The sequence below is a fragment of the Somniosus microcephalus genome, chromosome 5 (genome assembly GCF_052327205.1).
Source record: "Somniosus microcephalus isolate GS21.2 chromosome 5, FLI_Smic_1.0, whole genome shotgun sequence".
NCBI lineage: Eukaryota > Metazoa > Chordata > Chondrichthyes > Squaliformes > Somniosidae > Somniosus > Somniosus microcephalus.
In genome coordinates, this window is record NC_140991.1 from 98,803,966 (window position 1) to 98,829,112 (window position 25,147).

The window sequence follows — 25,147 nt, forward strand, 5'->3', positions numbered from 1 at the left end:
AGGGGCGGAAGAGAAGAAATCATGTCATGCTGAAGCCTGCTATCCTGACACAGGAAGGAGGGAAAGCCTAAGGGACGGTTGCTCTCTGCAGCTTTAAGTTACAGTATTATTTTAAGTGTCAGCCGTGGGTCAGAAGATTGTGGGTTCATGTCCCACTCCACCGAGACTTATCCACAAAAGGTCTAGGCTGACACTCCAGTGCAGTGCTGAGGGAGTGCTGCACTGTTGGAGGTGATGTCTTTCGGCTGTCAAACTGAGGCCCCATCTGCTCTCAGGTGGACGTAAAAGATCCCATGGCACAAGAGTTGGGGCGTTATCTCCGGTGTTGTAACCAGTATTTATCCCTCAATCAACATCACTAAAAACAGATTAACTGGTCATTATCATATTGCTGTTTGTGGGAGCTTGCTGTGCGCAATTGGCTGCAGTGTTTCCTACATTACATCAGTGATTACACTTCAAAAGTACTTAATTGGCTGTAAAGCACTTTGGGATGTCCTGAAGTCGTGAAAGACGCTATGTAAATTAAAGGTTTCTTTTGTCTGAACAAGTTCTCTGCTTGACTACTTGGTTGGGGGAAATGGTGACTAGGACCTAAAGGGTGGGATGAGGAAAAGGTACAAAAGGCACTAAACTGGAATGCATAATGAGTGTTATTTTGGTCTTGCAAGCAGTGCAGACCCAAAGTAAATGAGATTGTCCAAATATTTTGTTAGTGAAGCACAAGTATTTATACTATATTTTTAACAAGTATTGGTAGAGTCTTCAAGTCAAATATGCTACTGTACTTTTTCTATTATAGATGGGCGAAGATGAAATGCGAGGCTTCTTTACAAGGTATGGTGCTGTGAAGCAGGTTAAAATAATCAGTGATGGAGGTGGTGTTTCCAGAGGGTAAGAAGTTTATTATCTAATCAAGTGGACTTTTATACAATACTTTTTGCTGTCTTTGCTTTGAAATATAATTCTGTAATTAGTTTGGACAAAAGTAGTCATTTGCTAAATTTTGGACTTTTAGTATAAAATATATAATTCGAACAATGAGGTAGATTTTTTTTATTATGGTTCTGTTTCGACAAGTAGGAGTAGGGCATGAAAGCCTTGGCACTGTATTTCACCTGATATTTAAGATGCGTGACTTCCTGGCGAGAAAAATAAATAGGGACAGGTGTGCTCTGTACAGAGCCTGCTAGCATTTCATTAAAGCCCCAAATATGGAGATTTTTTAATTGTTGATTTGCTATGCTTTTTTATGGAGAATGCACTAGTTGCATTATATGCCCATATAAAATGTTTGGTGGAAGGCAGGGACATTCTGGCCATTGATGTTGGTTTCTTAAATGTATTCCATGTGGAGTTTGAAGTTTGTGTATCAATGCTTTCTAGATTCCCTTTGCATTCTTACTGTTTTCCATTTTTTGTAGTTTCTTTTTTACTTTGTTTTCCTGCTAGCTGTAGTTTTAGCTTGCAGCAACCGAATATCTAAGAATGAGAATTTCTCTTGCACTCATGGAGGAGGAAGAGGCATTTTTGAGGAGGGATTGGAGACATGTACAACTGCACTAGTGTTCTGTCCATACTGTTCATTGCATCAGGTGTGAGGTCTATAGACCTAGCTAGAACTACCTGGGTATGTCAGGGTAATTACCTATGTATCCCAAATTAAGCAGTGACCGAGTTATGTCATCTCCTCGATTTGTACCTTCAGGCATCAACCATCACTGGGACAGCTCAAAGTGACAACTGCTTTGAATTTCTGTGCCACCAATCATTCCAAGCTATTACTGGTGAGATATCTCAAATAAGTAATGTGCTGTGTGCTGAGTTATCAAGCAAGCAACATGAAACCTTATTTGTCAGAGATAACTCTAATCACCCTATTCCTAACAGCACTAGAGGGTACAATACTTTTACCAGGTGTCAGGTTTTCTTGAAGTGCAGAGCATCATAAATGGCTTGCTGGTGCTCATCCAGGCTCTTAGTACCAACCCTGAATATGAACAGAGGAGATTGAATCAAGTAAAGTTGGACTGCATTATGCTGTCTCAACCTTTCCAAGGCATTTGTTATGGTTGCCATCCCATCCTTCTCCAGCACCTCTACTCTAGTTCCATCTCTCTGGAACTGCCCTGGTATGGTTCCATTCCCCCCTAAGCAAATATTCCCAGCACATCTCCAGCAACTGCTTCTCTTCCCTACTCTACACCACCACCCCCTGGATTCCCCAAGGATCTATCCTTGGCCCCCTTCCACTTCCTTATTATCATGTTGCCCCTTGGTGGCTGCATCTGCAGGTACGAGTCACTTTTGACATGTTTGTCGATAATGCCCAGCTCTATCACTCCATTGCTTCTCACGCCCTTTCCTTGCTGTCAAACTGCTGGATGAATCACAATTTCCTGCAGCTTCACAAAGCTGCCATCTTCACCCCAACCTCACCACAAACTCTACTTGCTTGCTAGTACTGTAACTACTTTCCCTGTCTTGGCCTGAGCTGTACAGTTTGCAGTCTTGGTGTCCTGTTCAAATCTGAGCTTTAAACACCACATCCTATCCATCACCAGGACTACTTACTCCTCACCTCTGAAACATTGACTGCTTCCATGGTTACCTCAACCTCTGCCACTGAAATCCTTGAACATGGCTTTGTCACATCTAGACTTGACTGCGCTACGTTAAAGGCACTATTTAAATGCAAATTGCTGTACTCTAACACTGTCTTTGCTGACTTCCCATCATTCACTCAAACTCAAACAGCACGGTGGCATAGTGGTTAGCACTGTTGCCTCACAGCGCCAGGGACCCGGGTTCGAATCAGGCCTCGGGTGACTGTGTGGAGTTTGCACATTTTCCCCGTGTTTGCGTGGGTTTTCTCCGGGTGCTCCGGTTTCCTCCCACAGTCCAAAGATGTGCGGGTTAGGTTGATTGGCTATGATAAATTGACCCTTAGTGTTAGGGGGATTAAATACGTGGGGTTACGGGGATAGGGTGGGATATGTGTTGGTGTAGGGGTTACGGGGATTGGGTGGGATATGTGTCGGTGCAGGCTCGATGGGCCGAAATGGCCTCTATCTGCACTGTGGGGTTTCTGTGGTTTAACTTGTCCAACACTCTGCTGCATGTATTCCGTCCCACTCCTATCAGCCCCATCCTCACTGACTTACACTGCCTACTTGTTCAAAATTCTGGACCTCTCAAGGCTTCAAGAGGAGCCAGGTGCTGCAACTGTGTTACTGGTACTTTGCAGTTCTTTAAATGCATTCATTTTCAAATTAAAGTGTTCTCCAGAGAAACCTGCTTCACTGGGCTTCTGTCTATTTTTGGATAAATCAATTTTTTATATATATATATATGAAGTAATTTAAGTTTTTCTTTGGGGGGAGGGGTGGGGGCTGAAAATGGCAATGTGTGCTTCAACTCTTCTTTGTAAGTGGATAAAATGTGGAGAACATGACCATCAAATGTTTCAATGGGTTATTGGCATCCTGATTCTCCCAGTTGGTAACTTGGGTTTAGTCCTAATAGCACATGGATGCTTCTACTTCAAGAATAAAGCCTGCACAAGATGGATATAAGAGAGCAAGGATTCATTTGAATTTTGCAGACTTTTTGTCTGGTACATCTGCCTTGGCTCAGTGGTAGGATTCTTGCCTCTGAGTCAGAAGGTCCCACAAGTCCCACTCCAGAGACTTGAACGCATAATCCAGGCTAACACGTCATTGGCGTGCTGCACTGTCGGAGATGCTGTCTTTCGGATAAGGTGTTAAACTGAGACCCCATTTGCCCTCAGTTGGATTAAAAAAACTCCCAAGACACTGAGGAAGAGCAGGGGAATTTTCCTGGTGGCCTGTCCAATATTTATCCTTTATCAGTTTAAAAAACAATCTGGTCATTGCTGTTTGTGGGACCTTGCTGTGTGCAAATTGAGTGCCATGTTTCCTACATTACAACAGTGACTACGCTTCAAAGTACTTCATTAGCTGTAAAGTGCTTTGGGATGTCCTGAGTTTGTGAATGGCGCCATATAAATGCCAGGACCTAGTACTAGTGTTTGTTATGCATGAATTTAAAATAACTTTTTTTCATGTTCAGATATGGCTTTGTCTCATTTCACAATGATGTGGATATACAGAAGATTATTTCTGAAGTAAGTGAAGTTTATCCACTTAAAGATAACCAGGATATTAATGGTTAAACTATGGTTTAAAAAGTCTACAACCTGTTTATTTTTTTCAGCAAATTATTATAACATTGTTAAACCAAAAAGTAAGTAAGCATTGCAATGAATTTCCCAGTAAAGTTCTATCCTCCTAGATAAGGTTTAAAAACTGTTTTTGTGGATGCTTAAAACTTTGAGCTCATTTCCCCTCCCTACGAATGATTGCTAATTCAGCGCTCCAGATTCCGTACTTTCCTGAGATTGGATGCCGAAAATGGGCAGCATGGTAGTGGGCAAATAAAATTGATCACTTGTCTTTTATATTAAAAAAAACTTTATTCTTATGTCCAAATCCCGGTTGGAATTTTCTAAACTTTTCTTTTACACCTTACCCTAGATGCATTGCTGAGGAAATATCTATCCTTGAAAGTTCACTTCCACTTTTTTAAAGGAACTAGGCTTTCTATCCGATTTTGAATTGAGAATCGGAATTCAGGTTCCTAAATCCAAAACTAGAGCAAGCCAGAATGACTGACTGACTGACTGATTTCTTCCTTCCATAAATGACTTAATCATAGTAATCATACCGCACAGAAAGAGGCCATTCAGCCCATCGTGTCTGTGCCGGCTCTCCATTCGTCCCACTCCCCTGCTCTTTCCCTATAGCCCTGCAAAATTTTCCACCAAGTATTTTATCTAATTCCCTTTTGAAAGTTGTTATTGCATCTGCTATTCTCCCCGCCCCCCCCCCCTTTCAGGCAGTGCATTCCAGATCATCATTATTTACTGTGTATATTTAAAAAAAAAAAAAAAAAATTCTCTTCACCCCTGGTTCTTTTGCCAATTACCTTAAATCTGTGTCCTTTGGTTACTGACCCCTCTGCCACTGGAAACACTTTCTCAAAACTCTTAATTTTGAACACTTATCAAATCTCCCCTTAATCTTCGCTGCTCTAGGGAGAACAACCCCAGTTTCTGTAGTCTCTCCATATTACTGAAGTCTTTCCTTTCTGGTACCATTCTAGTAAATCTACTCTGCACCCTCTAAGGCCTGTAAGTGTGGTGCTCAGAATTGGACACGGTATTCCAGCTGGGGTCTAACCAGTGTTTTATACAGGTTTAGCATAACTTGTTTTTGTACTCTTAGGGGGGAAATTTTAATGTGGAGCAGCGCATGTGTTTAGGAGCAGGTGCGGGTGGGGGGGTTAAATTGGCTAAAAATGTTAAGCACATCGGGAAGCCGGCTCCAACACACCAACTTCTGTTTTTAACTTCGGTGCGTTGGGCTGGTTGTGCATAACGCCTTCGGGAGAGGCAGCTTAGCAATTAAAATACGGTAATCGCTCAATTGCTGCGATATTTCAACCTGGTATCAAACTTATTGGTGCATCCGTGAGTTTCCCGGGCTTCTTGAAATGCGCCATTAAAACCAAGCCACAACACAACGGCAATTCACGGGGCTCATTAAAAGTCAGATAATACTCTAATAAATACTCAGTGATCTGCTTTCTTACCTACCAGTGAGAAATGGTTTGTTCACAGTACTTTTCCTGAGTTTACCTTCAACACTTTGGAGGTTTTCAGAACGGATCGGGCTGAGCTTCGTTGACAGTGCTTCAGGAGGCTCAGGTAGTCGTGTCAGGTAGTGCCAGACAGCTGCAGCCTCCTAGATGACCTGCTTCCTGCTGGACCTGGTAGCCACACGTTACCAGTGGCTGTCGGTGACTACCGCCCTCAACTCTTGTCTCCAGATCCGTCCAGGATTCTGACTGAAACATATTCAGGATCTCCTAGTCGGTGGCGCACAAATGCATAAGGCAGGTGACTGATAAATGCCACCCCGGCAAACAATCTATGTAAACGTTACCTGTGAAGACGCCAGTCAAAATGAGCGGGTACTTGGGTTTGCGTCTCTGGCTGTCTTCCCACAGGTGCAGGGCGTCATCGACTACACATGCGTGGCAATCCAGGAGTACTCTTGAACCGTAAGGGGTTTCACTCCCATCAATGTGAAGCTGGAGTGCAACCACTGGGAGCTGCCATGATGCTTTCTTTCATCCTGCGGTAATCCACGCTCCCTGACATCTTTGGACCTGAAAGCAGACTTAAGGGGATGACTGCTTGGAGACAAGGGATACCCCCTTCAAAGTTAGCTGATGACACCCGTGAGACATCCAACCAATGAAGCCCAAGAACAGTACAATGAAAGCCATATGACAACCAGATGTGGCATTTAGCAAGCAATTGGCATGCTGAAGATGCACTTCAGGTGCCTGAACAGATCAGGAGGCGCCCTCCAGTACTCGACAACTAGGGTCTCCAGAATGATCGTGGTGTGCTGCGCTCTGCACAACATTGCGCAGCAGTGAGGATTGGAGCTGGAGAAGGAACAGAGCACAACTTGTCTACGGACAAATCCAAGGAGGACGAGGAAGATGACAACGCCAGCTGCTCACATTGCTGCACAGGTTGCCCTAAAGATTTACATTACTGGACACTAGATCAATGCAAGAACCCCATCCAATGCCCACTCTTTTTCTGTTTCTCTCTTCTCCCCCCCCCCCCCCCCCCCCCATACCACTGACACGAAGCAGTCTTGCAAAAACAACCAAGCACCCATTACACATTCCCCATTGGTCCCATCAAGCAACTGTAAAGCCAATTTGCCACCCAGCAACCAAGAATGGACAATACTGGAAAGTGGTGCAAAGTAATACATTTTATGTGATACTTCTAAAGAATGGAAACTTCACGACATAACATTTTCTCATACACCCATGTGCATACCCTTGTGCAACTGCAAAGCTTTACTCTTGCTTTTCCTGCTGCTCCTACATGGTGCAACCCCTGTGGCTTCAGCAGAGGTAGATGCAAGCTACTCTGATCCTGCTCTGACTACTGAGATGCTCTTGGCCGATGGCCTTTGGGTTATGGAGCCCATGAGGGACCTGCAAGAGGCTGCACCTGCGCAGGGGCAAATGCGGCCATCGGGAGAGGAGGCAGCAGGCCGTGTACTGACTGAGGGATGGGGTGGGTCAACAGGTGAGAAGTGGGAGTGCTTTGAGTGGGGTCCCCACTTCAATGTTCCCTTTCATCATCCCTCTCGTGTCAGCTGCACTTCACTGCTGGAGAGCAGATTGGTGCAGATCAGTAAAGTGCTATAAGGCCAAGCCTAAGGTGTCTGTCATCCTATTTATGGCACCAGACATGTGATCCAGAACCAGCACGGCCGTGGTCAAAGTATGTATAGACTCATTTGATTGATGTTTCAGAGTTGGCTACTGTCCATATAAGATGACATCATCAACCCACTCATGCTTGAGGTGGACTCCTCCATTCTCTCTGCAGTTGTGGGCAGTGTGCTTGTAAGGCCTGTCAGTTGGTCGCACATTTTCTGCTGCTACTTGATTATCCATTTCATCGGTCTCTGGGGTACAACATCTGTGTCCAGCTGAGCAGAGCTTGGAGTGGGCTGTGCCCTCCGATGCGGACTCTCCACAGCTGTCCCTGCTACCATTGTCTGCTCTTGCTCGTTTGTGAACTAAGTGTCACCAAATGAAAACCCTACTATATGTCTAACTGGACCCACCGAAGTGCGAGTATCTGAGCTGGTCATGGTCTGCATGAGCCCTCACAAGAAATCAGCTCCTCTGGGGATTAGTCATCTGCAGAGTCTATCGACTGCTGCTGCACACGTGAAGGCCCTGGCGGAGAGAAAAGATATGAATTGGTACTGGCAAGGTAACAATGTTGCAACTTATCATTATGAAGGTGATACTATTTTACTCGCTGCTGAAATCAAGTCAGCGTGACAAGTATTGTATGACGTGCGTGGATTATATTTGATCCTGTTATCAGATAGCTGGGAGGTCCCTATCTCCGATGGTCAGGGATGATGAGATGCCACTGATCTGCAGTGGTTCCTCCTTGCCAGTTGGGAATTGAAACCTGTGGAGGACAACCTCTGGTTCTATCCCTCTCCCTTGTGTTTTGCACTAGTAACGAGGGAAAGAGCAGACCTATATGTAAGTGTAAGGCATGAAATTGCATAAGAGTGGGGATGTGAGGAAGTGCATAGAAAAAGGGTATGTACGCTTGCAAGGCAGTTGGGTGTGAGGAGTGATGTGATGGAGTAGGCTTGACGAGCCATAGTGTGGTGGGGGGGTGATGCGCACAGCAGGATGTAGGTGAATGTGCAACTGTACTCTCCTTTCCTGACCTGGTTAGGTAATTAAAGTGCTTTCTGCATTGAAGCCACAATGCTCCTGCTTAAGTCATGCTTTCTTTGTAGTAGCAGCAGGTTTCTTCCTCCCGTTGCTGGGGAAGAGTATTTCTCTGCGTCTCTTCACTGCCCCCAGCAGTATTTCAAGGGAGGCATCATTAAAGCAGACCACAGCCTTCACCGTCCTGAATCCATTTTGAAAGTTCTCCCTCTTTTGCTTCCAACTTTAGATTGGCCCTTTAAATGAGTTGAGATCATGTCATGTGGGTCTGCACCACGCCTGCTGCCGCACATTCAACACCAAACCCGGAAGTAAAATTATGATGCATTAAAATACCACAGACAGACACGCTGAATGTGTTTCCCACGTAATATCGACCCCCGTTCACAAAGCGCCTCGCAGTTAATATCTGGGCCTATGCCTCTATTTGTAAAGTCAAGGATTCCGTAGGCCCCTTTAACAGTCTCATTAACTTGCCCTGCCACCTTCAAAGACTGGTGTCTCTGTTCCTGCACCTCCTTTAAAATTGTGCCATTTAGTTTATATTGCCGCCACTCATTCTTCCTACCAAAATGAAACACTTCACACTTCTGTGTTAAATTGCATCTGCCCGTGTGTCTATGATCTCCTGAAGTTTGTTACTATCCTCCTCACTGTTTACTACGTTTGAGTTTTGTCATCCGCAAACTTTGAAATTGTGTCCGACAATGTTCCCTTTTTTTTTTTGGCTGTGTGGCCCATTCAAATTACGGCGCCTGCCGGTGAGCTGGCTGCGTGGGAGCTCCAGAGTGCTGCGCAGCTTAAAGGGAACATTGGTATCCGGTACACCCAAGTCAAGGTCATTGTGCATATATATATATATTAATGAGAAGATAGCTATTTTTAACATTAATACTGCATTTTGCTGTACATCTTGCAAATGTATGGAAACCGAAACGGTAGCATAGTGGTTATGTTACTGGACTAGTAATCCAGATGCTAATAATTTGGAGACGTGAGTTCAAATCCCACCACGGGAGCTGGGGAATTTAAATTCAGTTAATTAAATAAATCTGGAATGAAAAGCTAGTATCTGTAATGGTGACCATGAAATTATCGGATTGTTGTAAAAACCCATCTGGTTCACTAATATCCTTTAGGGAAGGAAATCTGCCAACCTTACCTGGTCTGTCTTGTATGTGACTCCAGAGCCACAGCAATGTGGTTGACGCTTAACTGCCCTCTGGCCTAGCAAGCCACTCAGTTGTAAAAAAACGCTATGAAACACAATAAGAATAAAACCAGATGGACCACCCAGCACCGGCTATGGACACGATAACGGCACACCAGTCAACCCTGCAAGATCCTCCTCACCAACATCTGGGGACTTGTGCCAGAATTGGGAGAGCTGTCCCACAGATTAGTCAAGGAACAGCCTGACATAGTCATACTCACACAATCATACCTTTCAGCCAACGTCCCAAACTCCTCCATCACCACCGGCAGGACAGACCCACCAGGGGTGGCGGCACAGTGGTATACAGTCGGGAAGGAGTCCTCAACATTGACTCCGGACCCCATGAAGTCTCATGGCTTCAGGTCAAGCATGGGCAAGGAAACCTCCTGCTGATTACCACCTCCCTCAGCTGATGAATAAGTACTCCTCCATGTTGAACACCACTTGGAAGAAGCACTGAATGTACTCTGGGTGGGGGACTTCAATGTTCATCATCAAGAGTGGCTCGGTAGAACCACTACTGACCAAGCTGGCCGAGCCCTGAAGGACATAGCTGCCAGTCTGGGCCTGCGACAGGTGGTGAGAGAACCAACACGAGGGAAAAAACGACTTGATTTCGTCCTCGCCAATCTACCTGTCGCAGATGCATCTGTCCATGACCGCGTTGGTAGCGGTGACCACCGAGCAGTCATTGTGGAGACAAAGTTCCGTCGTCACACTGAGGACCCCCTCCATCGTGTTGTGTGGCATTACCACTGTGCTAAATGGGATAGATTGACATCTAGCAGCTCAAAACTGGGCATCCATGAGGCACTGTGGGCCATCAGCAGCAGCAGAATTGTATTCCACCACAATCTGTAACCTCATGGCCTGGCATATCCCTCACTCTACCATTACCATCAAGCCAGGGGACAAACCCTGGTTCAATAATGAGTGTAGAAGAGCATGCCAGGAGCAGCACCAGGCGTACCTGAAAATGCAGTGCCAACCTGGGGAAGCTGCAACACAGGACTACATGCATGCTAAAAAGCAGAAGCAGCATGCTATAGACAGCTAAGCGATCCCACAATCAACGGATCAAATCAAAGCTCTACAGTCCTGCCACATCCAGTCGTGAAAGGTGGTGGACCATTAAGCAACTAACTGAAGGAGGAAGGCTCCATGAATATCCCCATCCTCAATGATGGTGGAGCCCAGCACGTGAGTGCAAAAGACAAAGCTGAAGCGTTTTCAACCATATTCATCCAGAAGTGCCGAGTGGATGATTTATGTCGGCCTACTCCTGAGGTCCCCACCATCACAGAAGCCAGTTTTTAGCCAATTTGATTCACTCCATGATATCAAGAAACGGCTGAGCGCACTGGATACAGCAAAGGCTGTGGGCCCTGACAACATCCTGGCCTGTCGTGCTGAAGATTTGTGCTCCAGAACTAGCCGCGCCTGTAGCCAAGCTGTTCCAGTACAGCTATAGCACTGGCATCTATCCGACAATGTGGAAAATTGCCCAGGTATGTCCTGTACACAAAGCAGGACAAATCTAATCTGGCCAATTACCGCCCCATCAGTCTACTCTCAATCATCAGCAAAAGGATGGAAGGTGTCATTGGCAGTGCTATCAAGCAGCAATTACTCACTAATAACCTGCTCATGAACCCAATTTGGGTTCTGCCAGGATCACACTGCTCCAGACCTCATTACAGCCTTGGTCCAAACATGGACAAAAGAACTGAATTCCAGAGGTGAGGTGAGAGTGACTGCCCTTTACATCAAGGGAGCATTTGACTGAGTGTGGCATCAAGGAGCCCTAGTAAAACTGAAGTCGGTGGGAATCGGGGGAGGGCGGGGGGGGAGAATCTCCCCACTGGCTGGAGTCATACCTGGCACAAAGGAAGATGGTTGTGGTTGTTGGAGGCCAATAATCTCAGCCCCAGGACATTGCTGCAGGAGTTTCTCAGGGCAGTGTCCTAGGCCCAACCATCCTCAGCTGCTTCATCAATGATCTTCCTTCCATCTTAAGGTCAGAAGTGGGGATATTCGCTGATGACTGCACAGTGTTCAGTGCCATTTGCAACTCCTCAGATAATGATTCAGTTCATGCCCGCATACAGCAAGACCTGGACGATATTCAGGCTTGGGCTGATGTGTGACACGAATGTTACCTGCCACTTAAGTGCTAGGCAATGACTACCTCCAACAAGCGAGCGTCTAACTACTGCCCATGACATTCAATGGCATTACCATCGCCGAATCCCCCTACCATCAACAGTATATATCCCCCTAACTATACTATCCCCTATCACTACAACGTTTCTTTTTACTCCCCCCACCCCCACTTGAATGGCTCCCTGTACCACAGTGCTGTGGTCAGATTGCTCATCCTCCCTGCAGTCACTGCCTTCGTCCACACAGGGAGCAAGAATCCTGTACCTGTTAGACAAAGCCAAGGCTGAGGCTCCTCCATCACTACCTCCTGGATCCCAATACCTGCCTCGCTTGTAGTCACACCCTCCTGTCCCTGACCATGGGCCAAATTGGAAGTAATTACTCTAGTGGGTGTGACTGCCTCCTTAGTGTCCAGGTAACGCTCCTCCTCCCTAATGTGTCGAATTGTCTGAAGCTCAGACTCCAGCTCATCAACTCGGAGCCGAAGTTCCTCGAGCTGCCAACATTTGCTGCAGATGTGGTCGCTGTGGATCACACTGGTGTCCACCAGCTCCCACATGCAACAACAACACATTGCATGGTCTCCCATCTCAATTAATTAGTTTTTAAAATTTGTAACACGTATATCTTTTGATCTACACCAAGGCACTTAAATTTAGACGCCCAAGTTTGGAAAAAAGCAAGTAAAAGAGAAATACTCACCAACCAATCACTTACCAGCTTTCTAGTGATGCCACACTTCGATTACTTTTTACTTCTTTACACTCACTGGTCCGCGCTGTCTGGTCTCCCGCTGTTTGAAGTACTGCCGCCGCTGATACCGCCTCCAATTAGGTCTGCACTGCCTGGTCTCCCGCTGTTTGATGTACTGCCGCCGCTGATACCGCCTCCAATTAGTTCCGCACTGCCCGGTCTCCCGCTGTTTGAAGTACTGCCGCCGCTGATCCCGCCTCCAATTAGGTCCGCACTGCCCGGTCTCCCGCTGTTTGAAGTACTGCCGCCGCTGATACCGCCTCCAATTAGGTCCGCACTGCCCGGTCTCCCGCTGTTTGAAGTACTGCCGCCGCTGATCCCGCCTCCAATTAGGTCCGTGCTGTCTAATCTCCTGCTGTTTGAAGTACTGCCGCCGCTGATACCGCCTCCAATTTGTACATGAAGTTTAGCAGCTAGATGACGCCAGAAATGTTGTGCTTGGCCTGTCCCGATAGTGTTGCAAGTTACAAGAGTGATTTAAGATTCGGGAACCCAAATAATCTATAGTAAGAAGGTTTTAAAAAAAACTCTCAAAAATGTAATGGGTGTTTTTCTGTACCAAGGAGTGCTATAGTTGTCGACATTCCACTATAATTCCAGTTAACGGAAGGAAGATCCTCAGCACAAGTTCAACCCAACATGAATAAGTGCTGTAAGGATCATTTACTTCCAAATCTTGAACTGGTTACATGGAGAATATGTGGAGAATTTTAGGATAGATATATATTAACTGTACAAGTTCTATTATGTTAGTGGTGTCTGCACGCTTAATTTTCTGCTAGAGGCCAAAACAGAGAATACTAATAGGTAGAACTGAGCAGAAGAAGTTAACATATTACATGGAGGAATGGAGTGCAACTGTAAGCTGTGGCAGGTGTTACAGTAAAAATGTTCCTCACAGCTGTTCCAGAAGCTGAGATTACCTGCAAATAACCTGCCCCAATGTGTGGTATACATCCTATCATTTAAAAGTGCGTTGTTAAGAATATAAAGGTTATATTTACTTAAAAGCTAGTAAAATTGCTAGTCGTCTGAAGTAGTAATTTACAAGAATACAAGCCTGAAATGTTGCAAGCCCTTGTGACCTTTTAAAAATGGGTCTTCTACACAACTGATTGCAAGTAATTTGTGAGAGCCACAATGCCTTGCACTATTTCAGAAGCTTGGACTTATTGGCTTATGTTTGGTCTTTGAATCTGTAGAATTATGTACATCTCTTTAAAAGGGAAACAACTTAAAACTTGAGACTATACTACTTAAAATTTGACTAATTGAATACCAAATTGAAGGTAAAATAAGTATGATTTAAAAACCAAATTGATTATCCACTCCTCCTGAAATGCCATGTTTCATGCTGCAAGTGGACATTTTGTGAGTAAAATTACACTGCCGTTTCTTTAGTAATGATGTCACTGAGATAAACCTAAAGGCATTTTTCCTATCCCATCCATCACAAATGATAGCAAACCACTTCAGTCACATTACCCTGTTAAGTATACTGGGAAAGATTGTATTACTTGCTTGTCATTTACATCATGTTTTGGCCACTGAAATTAATGAATGGCAATTGGATAAGACATATTGATTGGTTTCCCTTAATTATAGTCACAGATCAACTTCAAAGGGAAGAAATTGAAGATAGGACCTGCAATCAGAAAGCAACAGGATTCATGTAAGTGGAATTTTAGTTTATAAAGGTGCCCAGTTATGTAAATTGTATGTTTTATTTAAAATAAGTTCTTCATTAAGGTGAGGTGCTTCAATCTGAGTGGTAGTTTTGATTGACAGCTCAGTGCCCAAATCCCCACCTCACGGTCTTAAAAGGTCTCTCACTCTCACACTAGCTCTTTGTAACGGAGCGAACTAACCCCAAGCAGCCTGTAACAAAGTTATGGCATATTCACTTTGGAGTAGATATCATGAAAGTGGGCTTGCGCCTATAGCAGCAGTAAAGTTGTGTCTTATTTTTCTTAAAATGAGGAGTGCCAGATAGTATTTTGTTCTTTTGGTATTTTATGTAAAAATAAACAGTGTGCCTGTTTTCGATGGTCTCTCGTCTCAGTAGAATGCTTTTCAATCATCCTTTGGTAATGACAGGAGAATGCACAACGGGGCACGCATGACATTATGGTAGTTGGTGAAAGCAAATTTCATCCGTGGCTCCTGTCGCGACAAAGGGTTGCTAATTCTTCAACAATAATTTCCGCGTGATTCAGGCACGAGTGGTTTATTCAACAAGTTTTTATATATATTGGCTCAATAGTGTTATAATAAAACTGTCTTCAGATTACAAGAAATGATAAGCAAGTAATACAACCTGGTTCATAGGCCCCGGGGTGATCAGTCCCGACTCTCTAGGCTGCCTGCTTGGCTGTGGACTTGCGACCGTCCTGAGAATTCCAGCTTTTGGAAGGAGGATGCTCTATTTTTATACCATTTGGCTGCCTTGGGTTGCATGTATGCATCTCTGTTCTTTTAGTCATTAATTATCCCACCACGCTGACTCTATTAATGGGTTGTGCCAGGTATTGCCACGTATTTCCAGACCTCATCTCTTGGCTGAAGAAACAACATGTCCCTCAGGAAGGCGCAAGACCTTGTTATCTGAGTACCAACTTACTTATGGCCTTGCAGGGTGCTCTCAAGTCTACTTCTAAAGCCATTTCCCATGTTATGGGTGTTTAGGTATGTGGGTCGCTTTGCAACCAGCTCCCTTATCTTGGGTGCTATCATAGTTTTGAAGACTTCAGCATTCTCTGTCCTTGGCTCCCAAAATCTGTCTCGTTCACATGCGGAGGCAAAACTCGACCCCCTTTCTCCACATTCACTCTCTGGCTAAAATGCTGGAGCAAAGAAGATGGGATAGCTTGACTATTTTCTTCGATTTAAACCATTTTCTTAAAATATTCTAACAGCTGGTAAACACAGCAAGGAGTCTGCATTACTCATTTAAATCGAGTGGGTATTAATAGGTGGACTCCTAATTGTAGGGGACGCAATACCTTTTTAAGGGATTGGCTGATGGTGCCAATTCTGTGGAAAATACCTAGTTCAAAACATGAAAAGAGAAGCTTTCCCACACCTTTTTGATCTTGGGTTGCAGCGGGTGTACCAGACTTTTTTTTCCAGCTGTGTTCCGGCTGCTAGACCAGTGATCATCAAATAAAATAAATCTAACTAAACAAGAATAATTGCTGAGCCTGAGATTATTTGGAGTTACCAGTATTAAATGATTAAGATAGTGGTGGACTGGATCAATTTCTGCTCCAATCTATCACCAGGAGTGTTCATACCTAATCCAGCTCTGTTGCTATTGCCTTTAACTCCTCTGACCCCTTACTCTTGAGCATCGAAACATAGAAATAGGAGCAGGAGTAGGCCATTTGGTCCCTCGAGCCTGCTCCACCATTTAATGAGATCATGGTTGATCATCCAAACTCAGTACCCTGTCCCTGCTTTCTCCCCATATCCCTTGATCCCTTTAGCCTTAAGCAATATATCTAACTCCTTCTTGAATATATTTAATAAGTTGGCCTCAACTGCCTTTTGTGGTAGAGAATTCCACAGGTTCACCACTCTCTGGGTGAAGAAATTCCTCCTCATCTCTGTCCTAAATGGCTTACCTCTTATTTTTAGACTGTGACCCCTGGTTCTGGACTCCCCTGCCATCGGGAACATCCTTCCTGCATCTAGTCTGTCTAGTCCTATTAGAATTTTCTAAGTTTCAATGCGATCCCCTCTCATTCTTCTAAACTCCAGCGAATATAAGCCCAATCGACCCAATCTCTCCTCATACGTCATTCCTGCCATCCCAGGTATCCGTCTGGTGAATCTTTGCTGCACTCCCTCCATGGCAAGAACATCCTTCCTCTGATAAGGTGACCAAAACTACACACACTACTCAAGGTGTGATCTCACCAAGGCCCTGTACAACTGCAGCAAGACATCCTTGCTCCTGTACACTCATCCTCTCGCTATGAAGGCCAACATACCATTTGCCTTCTTAACCGCCTGCTGCACCTGCATGCTTGCCTTCAGCGATTGGTGCACAAGGACACCCAGGTTTCGTTGCACTTCCCCCTTCTCCCAATCTATTGCCGTTCAGATAATAATCTGCCTTCCTGTTTTTGCCACCAAAGTGGATAACCTCGCATTTATCCACATTGGGCAGATGCATGGCAGATGCAGTATAATCACCCAACCTGTCCAAATCATACTGGAGTTTCTCTGCATCCTCCTCACAGCACACACGCCCACCCAGCTTTGTGTCGTCTGCAAACTTGGAGATATTACATCTAGTTCCCTCGTCTAGATCATTAATATATATTGTGAATAGCTGGGGTCCGAGCACCGATCCCTGCGGTACCCCACGAGTCACTGCCTGCCACTCGGAAAAAAAACCGTTTATTCCAACTCTTTGCTTCCTGTCTGCCAACCAGTTCTCTATCCAAGTCAGTACCTTACCCCCAATCCCATGTACTTTAACTTTACTAATCTCTTATGTGGGACCTTATCGAAAGCCTTCTGAAAGTCCAAATATACCACATCCACTGGTTCTCCCTTATCTATTCTACCAGTTACATCCTCAAAACATTCCAGTAGAACTTCCATATGGCACAGAGGACCACTGACTCCATTGGGAGCTAGTCAACAAAGCTAATAGGATCTTGAACTACATAGCCAGAACAGTAGAATACAAGTCAGAGGAGGTATTGACCAAACTTTATAGTCCTCTGGTCAAACTGCACGTTGAATGCTGCATTCAGTTCTGGATGCTAAGAAATGAGAGATACTTTTAAGCGCTCGAGACAGTGTTGAGAAGAGCCACAAGGCTGATCCCCAGTGTCTGGGGTCAGAGTTATAAAAAAAAATTGAGAAAGTTGAATTTTTTGGCCTACAAAGGAGGCATGACAGGCGATCTTAGAGGTATAGGAAAGGCTAACAAAGAATATTACTCTAAATTAAAGTGCGAATGAAGAACTAGGGGACTAGGTTCAAACTAGTAAATGGCAATTTTTGAAGTGATATCAGGAAATTTTTCATACAAATATTGATCAACGTTTGGAGGCTTAAACCCTGGAAACATTCAAAAAACAATGCTACAATAGGGAGATGTTAGGATCTCTCTGGATGGATGAACTAAGATGGCTGACTTCCTCTGTAATTATCTCGTGGTCTGAAGGGAACATTTGCATGTTAAGGCTATCCATGATTGGTAAGTGATCAGTTGACCAGTGAATCTTCCTTTCGTCGCATCTATTTCTAATTTTAGCTGATTCCATTGAATTCTTCTTTCTTCTACTAAGTTGTCCCAGATGAAGAGGAAATGGAGGGAGATGAAAATATTTTCGAAGATGAGGGCGTGTTTATAGAGACTACTACTAGGTAGCACAGAGCTTGGATGATGTTGCTCAGGGTTCTGGGACCCCATCTTCAAACACCATACAGGGCTCAGCCTGTTGCGTCTAGCAGATTTATTATGCCCTCATCCCTTTGAGAAAAAGATACAGCAGTGTGGCTTATGTAGCAGAGCTTCTGGGTTTCACCCTTGGATTAGAGTGGTTGTGTAGGATGCATTCTGGCTCAGCAGACCCTTTAGCGTCCAGTCCTTGCACTTGATCTAGTTAGTCTCCAAGTCCTCCATCTTTATGGAAATTAAGTTGCTTAGGAGGCTCAACCTGAACCACCTGCATGAGATTAAGAATTAATGGACATTCTAGGATGCAGAATGCATGTGCATGGGGCCCTCCCAGCGCTTATGAATTGAGGGTCTCTTAGGGAGCAATTCCTAATGACAATGCAACCTGAAGTTCAGTAACAACCAATGGTGCAACCCCTTGTCTTGTCTAAGTTCATATTTCATGGTTCTGCCTTTCTATTCTGGTTTGGTAGTTGCATCATTAACTAATTTGAGGAAAAATGTTTTCTGACCAAGTGGAAATATTGTTGGAAGTCTCTAACTAGAAATATTAGAGCTGATTTTGCAATTGGGCATGCCCGCTAATTTTAACAGACAAAAATAAATCACAGTTTGCAAACCTGTGATTTCCCAACCTGCCTTTCCTGTGACTAAACATTTGAGATTTCAGTTACTGAAGGAAAAATGGCAATGATTTTTTTCAAAAGTATTTTAAGTGATCAATTTGTTTACTTTTTTATTAGTGGATTCTAGGTTTTTATTTTCATAAATCCTTTTTAGTTTCTCATTGGTAGTTTTCTAGCCACTTTCCTTGTTCCTGATGTGCACATTTCTAACCCCTTTCATTCTGATTTGCTGATTTGAGCAAATAACAAAGTGTGATACAAGAGCAAAATACTTTGAATGATAGAAATCTGAAATAAAAACAATGCTGGAAACACTCAGCAGGTCAGGCAGTATCGAGAGAGAAACTCAACATTTCAGGTTGATGACCTTTTCATCAGAACTGTGATGAGCAGGAACCATGCGCTTGGTACAAGACTTTTAAATATATATTAATAACTCTATGGCATTGTGCATAAGTCAGGAAATATGATCTTGGGAAAGCAGTCACTAATGACCTGTATTTACTTGTCTTCAACGTGTCTCTCTCTCTCGTCTTCCTACGACCTTCCTACCCATCACTCTCATCGCTGACCCTACCTCTTCCCTTTTAAATTACCTACTGAACCCCTTTATCGTCCTCCTGCATGTCACTCCCCTGTCGATCACTTCACCCTTCACTCTCCATCCATTTCCTTCACCCCCCACCCTTCACTGCCACTTGTTGCCCCTACCAGTAGGTGGCCAGAGGCCACCCTGGACCTCTGAGAAATGGAGGTCCAGCCCGTATATATTTTCTTTTGCTTGAAAGAAGAGGTATTACTTCCTCGAGCTGGATACGGTAGCATCGTGGTTATGTTACAGGAGTTCAAACCCCACCACGGCAACTGGGGAATTTCTTTTCCATTCATGGGATATAGGCTTGGCTGCCAGCATTTATTGCCCTTGAGAAGGTGGCGGTGAGAAGTCTTCCTGTATCGCTGCAGTCCATGTGGTGAAGATACTCCCATAGTCCTGTTTGGGAGTTCCAGGATTTTGAATCTGCGATGATGAAGGAATGGCAATTTATATTTCCAAGTCAGGATGGTGTGTAACTTGGAGGGGAACTTGCAGGCGATGGTGTTCCCATGCGCCTGCTGCCCTTGTCCTTCTAGATGGTAGGGGTCGCGGGTTTGGAAGGTGCTGTCGAAGAAACCTTGGCGAGTTGCTGCAGTGCATCTTGTAGATGATATACACTGCAGCCACAGTGCACTAGTGGTGGAGGGAGCGAATGTTTAAGGTGGTGGATGGGATGCCAATCAAGCGGGCTGCTTTGTCCTGGATGGTGTCGGGCTTCTTGAGTGTTGTTGGAGCTGCACTCATCTAGGCAAGTGCAGAGTTTTCCATCACAATCCTGACTTGTTCCTTTGTACAGGAAACTCTTTGGTATCCGGCACCGACGGGACCGGGATGGTGCCGGTTGATTAAAAATTCTGGATGACGGAGAGGTTTGTCTACCAAGGCTATTTTTAGCAAACCCAAATAAAAAAATCAAGAAATGTGCAGTATACAGTAATTGACGGATCGGAAGAGACTACCGGCAGCGCGGGAGAGTCAGACTCCTGTTATTGAGGTTTTCGGACTTCCGACAGCGCCAAGAAGCCGAGTCGTGGCAGTTTGGAGAACTACCCCCACTGACTAACTCGGCCACCGCAAGAGACTCGGACTTGGCAACATTTCCGGTTATTGAGGTGTTGTTTTCGGAGTATGAATTTTGCCGGTTAAGAGAGAATTCCGGATATTTAGGTTCCGTTTAAACGAGAGTTTCCTGTAGATGGTGGAAAGGCTTTGTGAAGTCAGGAGGTGAGTCACTCGCTGCAGAATACCCAGCCTCTGACTTGCTCTTGTAGCCATTGTATTTATGTGGCTGGTCCAGTTAAGCTTATGGTGACTCCCAGGATGTTGATGGTACGGAATTTGGTGATGGTAATGCTGTTGAATGTCAAGGGGTGGTGGTTAGACTCTTGTTGGAGATAGTCATTGCCTGGCACTTGTGTGGCGCGAATGTTACTTGCAATTTAAATTCAGTGAATTAAATAAATCTGGGCTAAAAAGCTAGTAACCGTAATGGTGATCATGAAACTACCGGATTGCAGTAAAACCCATCTGGTTCACCAATGTCCTTTAGGGAAGGAAATCTGTTGTCTTTACCTGGTCTGGCATATACGTGACTCCAGGTTGACTCTTAAACTGCCCTCTGAAATCGCCTAGCAAGCCACTCACTTGTACCAAACCACTACAAAGAAGTATACCAAGAATAAAACAGGACGGACCACCCGGCATCCATCTAGGCACAAGACACGATAAAGACACACCCAGCCCAGTTGACCCTGCAAAGTCCTCCTCGCTAACATCTGGGCACTTGTGGCAAAATTGGGAGAGCTGTCCCACAGGAGTCAAGCAACAGCTTGACATAGTCATACTCACAGAATCATACCTTTCAGCCAACGTCCCAGACTCCTCCTCCACCATCCTTGGGTACATCCTGTCGCACCGGCAGGACAGACCCACCAGAGGTGGCGGAACAGTGGTATATAGTCGGGAGTGAGTCCTCAACATTGACTCCGGACCCCATGGGGTCCGGTCAAACATGGGCAAGGAAACCTCCTGCTGATTACCACCTATCACCCTCCCTCAGCTGATGAATCTGTACTCTTCCATGCTGAACATCACTTGGAAGAAGCACTGAGGGTAGCAAGCCCTGTTCCTGGGACTAGGGACAGGGTCACTGGCAAGGCTTGGAAGCTAAGCAGAGCCAGGCCTGGTTAGTACCTGGAGGGGTGACCATCAGGGAAGACCAGGTGCAGAAGGTCACGGAAGGAGCCCCGAGGAGGGGCGGTTGGTGAGAAGGTCACGGAAGGAGCCCCGGGAGGGGCGGCTGGTGAGCAGGCCCGGGCGTTGGGCTGAAGATTGTCGGACAGGAGGAATGGTGGAAATGGAATGGCGGCGCGCACAGACGCAGCGGCTTTGCTTCTCCCAGGACGGTGCTATTTACGTTTAATGTTAATGTTATTTGTACTGGACTCATGGGAGCTTGCAAGATCACATTTTGTTGTTCATGTACTTGTGCATTGTACAATGCACAAGTACAAGTTGAATTATTATTAAGGGCACAGAACATCCTCTGGATGAGGGATTTCAATGTCCATCACCAAGAGTGGCTCGGTAGCACCACTGCTGACTGAGTTGGCCGAGTCCTGAAGGACATTGCTTACAGAATGGGCCTGCAGTAGATGGTGAGAGAACTAACACGAGGGGAAAAACCTACTTGACTTAGTCCTTACGAATCTACCTATCACAGATGCATTGGTGGTAGTGACCACCGCATAGTCCTTGTGGAGACCAAGTCGCGTCTTCACCACTGAAGACACCCTCCATCGTGTTGTATGGCACTACCACCGTGATAAATGGGATAGATTCAGAACAGATCTAGCAGCTCAAAACTGGGCATCCATGAGGCACTGTGGGCCATCAGCAGCAGCAGAATTGTATTCCACCATAATCTGTAACCTCATGGCCCAGCATATCCCTCACTCTGCAATTACCATCAAGCCAGGGGATAAACTCTGGTTCAATGAGGAGTGTAGAAGAGCATGCCAGGAGCAGCACCAAGTGCACCTTTAAAAATGAGGTACCAATCTGGTGAAGCTACAACACAGGACTACATGCATGCTAAACAGCAGAAATAGCATGCTATAGACAGAGTTATGCAATCCCACAACCAACGAATCAGATCAAAGCTCTGCATTCCTGCCACATCCAATCTTGAATGGTGGTGGACAGTTGAGCAATTAATGGGAGGAGGCGGCTCCATGAATATTCCCATCCTCCATGCTGGCGGAGCCCAGCACTTGAGTGTAAAAGATAAGACTGAAGAGTACAGAACAATCTTCAGCAAGAAGTGCCAAGTGGATGATCCATCTTGGCCTCCTCCTGAGGTCCTCGCCATCACAGATGCCAGTCTTCAGCCAATTCGATTCACTCCACGTGATATCAAGAAATGGCTGAGCGCACTGGATACAGCAAAGGCTTTGGGCCCAGACAACATCTCAGCTCTTGTGCTGAAGACTTCTGCTCCAGGACTAGTTGCGCTTCTAGCCAAGCTGTTCCAGTACAGATACAACACTGGCATTTACCCGACAATGTGGAAAATTGCTTTTCGTATATCCTGTCCACAAAAGCAGGACAAATTTAATCTGGCCAATTTCCGCCCCAACGGTCTACTCTCAATCATCAGCAAAGTGATGCAAGATGCCGTTGACCGTGCTATCGAGCGCCACTTACCCACCAATAACCTGCTCTGTTTGTGTTCCGCCAGGACCACTCCGCTCCAGACCTTATTACAGCCTTGGTCCAAACATGGACAAAAGAGCTGAATTCTAGAAATGAAGTGAGTGTGACTGCCCTTTACATCAAGACAGCATTTGACTGAGTGTGGCATCAAGTAGCCCTAGTAAAAGTGAAGTCAATGGGAATCGGATGGGGGTGGGGGTGCGGTGGAGACTCTCCACTGGCTGGGGTCATTCCTAGCACAAAGGAAGATGGTTGTGATTGTTGGAGGCCAATCCTCTCCACCCCAGGACGTCGCTGCCGGAGTTCATCAGGGCAGTGTCCTAGGCCGAACCATCTTCAGCTGTTTCATCAATGACTTTCCCTCCATCATAGGGTCAGATGTGGAGATGTTCGCTGATGATTACACAATGTTCAGTTCCATTCGCAACTCCTCAGATAATGAAGCAGTGCATGCCTGGATGACATTCAGGCTTGGGCTGATGACATTGAGCCCCACAAGTGCCAGGCAATGACCATCTCCAACAAGAGAGTGTCTAACCACCTCCCCATGACATTCAACGGCATTACCATTGCTGAATCCCCATCAACATCCTGGGGGGGTCACCATTGACCATTCACACACACATACTGTGGCTGCAAGAGCAGTACAGAGACTGGGGCAGGATTTTCATTGGGCCTTGGCGGCGTGTGGGGGGTTAAAATCCTGAATTCGGGGGTCCCGAACCCACCCCGCACCCAACCCACCAGTTTCAAAGGAGGCGGGTACCCGACCCGCACTGGGACCCGCCTCCCTGAGGCGGGAACGGGATTAGTGCCAATTAACTGCCTGTTAACAGGTAGTTAACAGGCATGTTTTAGCCTAATCCCTATTTTTAATGTTGAAATGTGGGATTCCCGACAGCTCCAAACCATGCCAAGTTAGAGGAGGTGGACCGTCGGGTTGGAGGGGTCGAGATGTCCGGTGTTCAGGTGAGTGATTGGTGCATGAGTGCAGAGGTAAGTGTGTTTGAAACATAGAAACATAGAAGATAGGAGCAGGAGTAGGCCATTCGGCCCTTTGAGCCTGCTCCGCCATTCAATGAGATCATGGCTGATCATCCAAATTCAGTACCCTGTCCCTGCCTTTTCCCCATATCCCTTGGTGTGTGTAAAGTGTTTAAAGAAGTTCTACTTACCTTTACAGCCTTCCTTCAGGTCTCGGGAGACCCTCATCTCACCGGCACAGAAAGCAGAATGGCTGCGAGCTGTCAAAAATTGCAGCATTCAACTTTCTGTTCCGGGGAGATCTCTAAATCCGCCTGAGAGGAAGGAATTAACTTTGTGTACAGATTGTCAGTGTTTGACAGCTTCAAACAGCTGTGAAACGCTGATATTTCATCTGTCGAAAGGTCTTGACAGATGAAATACCAATCTGTGATGTCACCTGTTGCTGGGTGGCCCTTAATTGGCCTGCTGAGCCCACTGGGCGGGCTCAACAAGGTCAATCAAGTCTAAATCGCGTGGGTTGGCTAGAACTTGATGGAGGCGGGACTACAACCCCAAAAGTTGTAGTCCCGACACCTCAATGAAAATCCAGCCCTGGGTGTTTTGCGGCGAGTTTCTCACCTCCTGACCACCTTAAACATTCACTCCCTCCACCACTGGCTCACCGTGGCTGCTATGTTTACCATCTATAAGATGCACTGCAGCAACTCGCCTAGGATTCTTCGGCAGCACCTCCCAAACCCACGACCTCTACCGCCTAGAAGGACAAGGACAGCAGGCGCATGGGAACACCATCACCTCCAAGCCTCACACCATCCTGACTTGGAAATATATCACCATTCCTTCATCATTCCTGGGTCAAAATCCTGCCATTCCCTCCCTAACAGCACTATGGGAGTACCTTCAGCACACAGACTGCGGCGGTTCAAGAAGGCGGCTCACCACCACCTTCTCGAGGGCAATTGGAGATGGGCAATAAATGCTAGCATTGCCAGCGACTCCCACATCTCATGAACGAATAATAAAAAACAAACCTTCAAAGCAATGGTGAAATGCAGTCGGTCAAGTTTGGAATTTGATTTGTCTTCTTGGTCAAACTCCCAATATATGTTCTGGCTCTCTGGCTGCTTTTTCAAGTGTATAAAATAGTGAATATTCTCAAGATGCTTTGCAATGAAGATCTGCATAAAGAGAATTCCTTCTTTCCATTAGTCATATGCATATACAACATAAAAGTAGTTGCCATAATTCTCCATTTTTGGTTTGAATGTGCCTGGGCAAGTAGTTTTAATTTA

General features: G+C 45.5%; 1 protein-coding gene across 3 annotated transcripts in view; it reads left to right on the plus strand.

Annotated features, from left to right (window-relative positions):
* dazl (deleted in azoospermia-like) overlaps window positions 1-25,147 on the plus strand; it is a 147,911-nt gene that overhangs the window by 50,599 nt on the left and 72,165 nt on the right. For 2 of the 3 annotated variants that reach the window (XM_085988022.1, XM_085988024.1), the window contains exons 3-5: window positions 803-894; window positions 4,093-4,147; window positions 14,120-14,186. In XM_085988022.1, the coding sequence (XP_085844148.1) occupies window positions 803-894; window positions 4,093-4,147; window positions 14,120-14,186 (214 nt within the window). The remainder of the gene's footprint in view (window positions 1-802; window positions 895-4,092; window positions 4,148-14,119; window positions 14,187-25,147) is intronic. The other variant, XM_085988023.1, reaches the window with a different exon arrangement.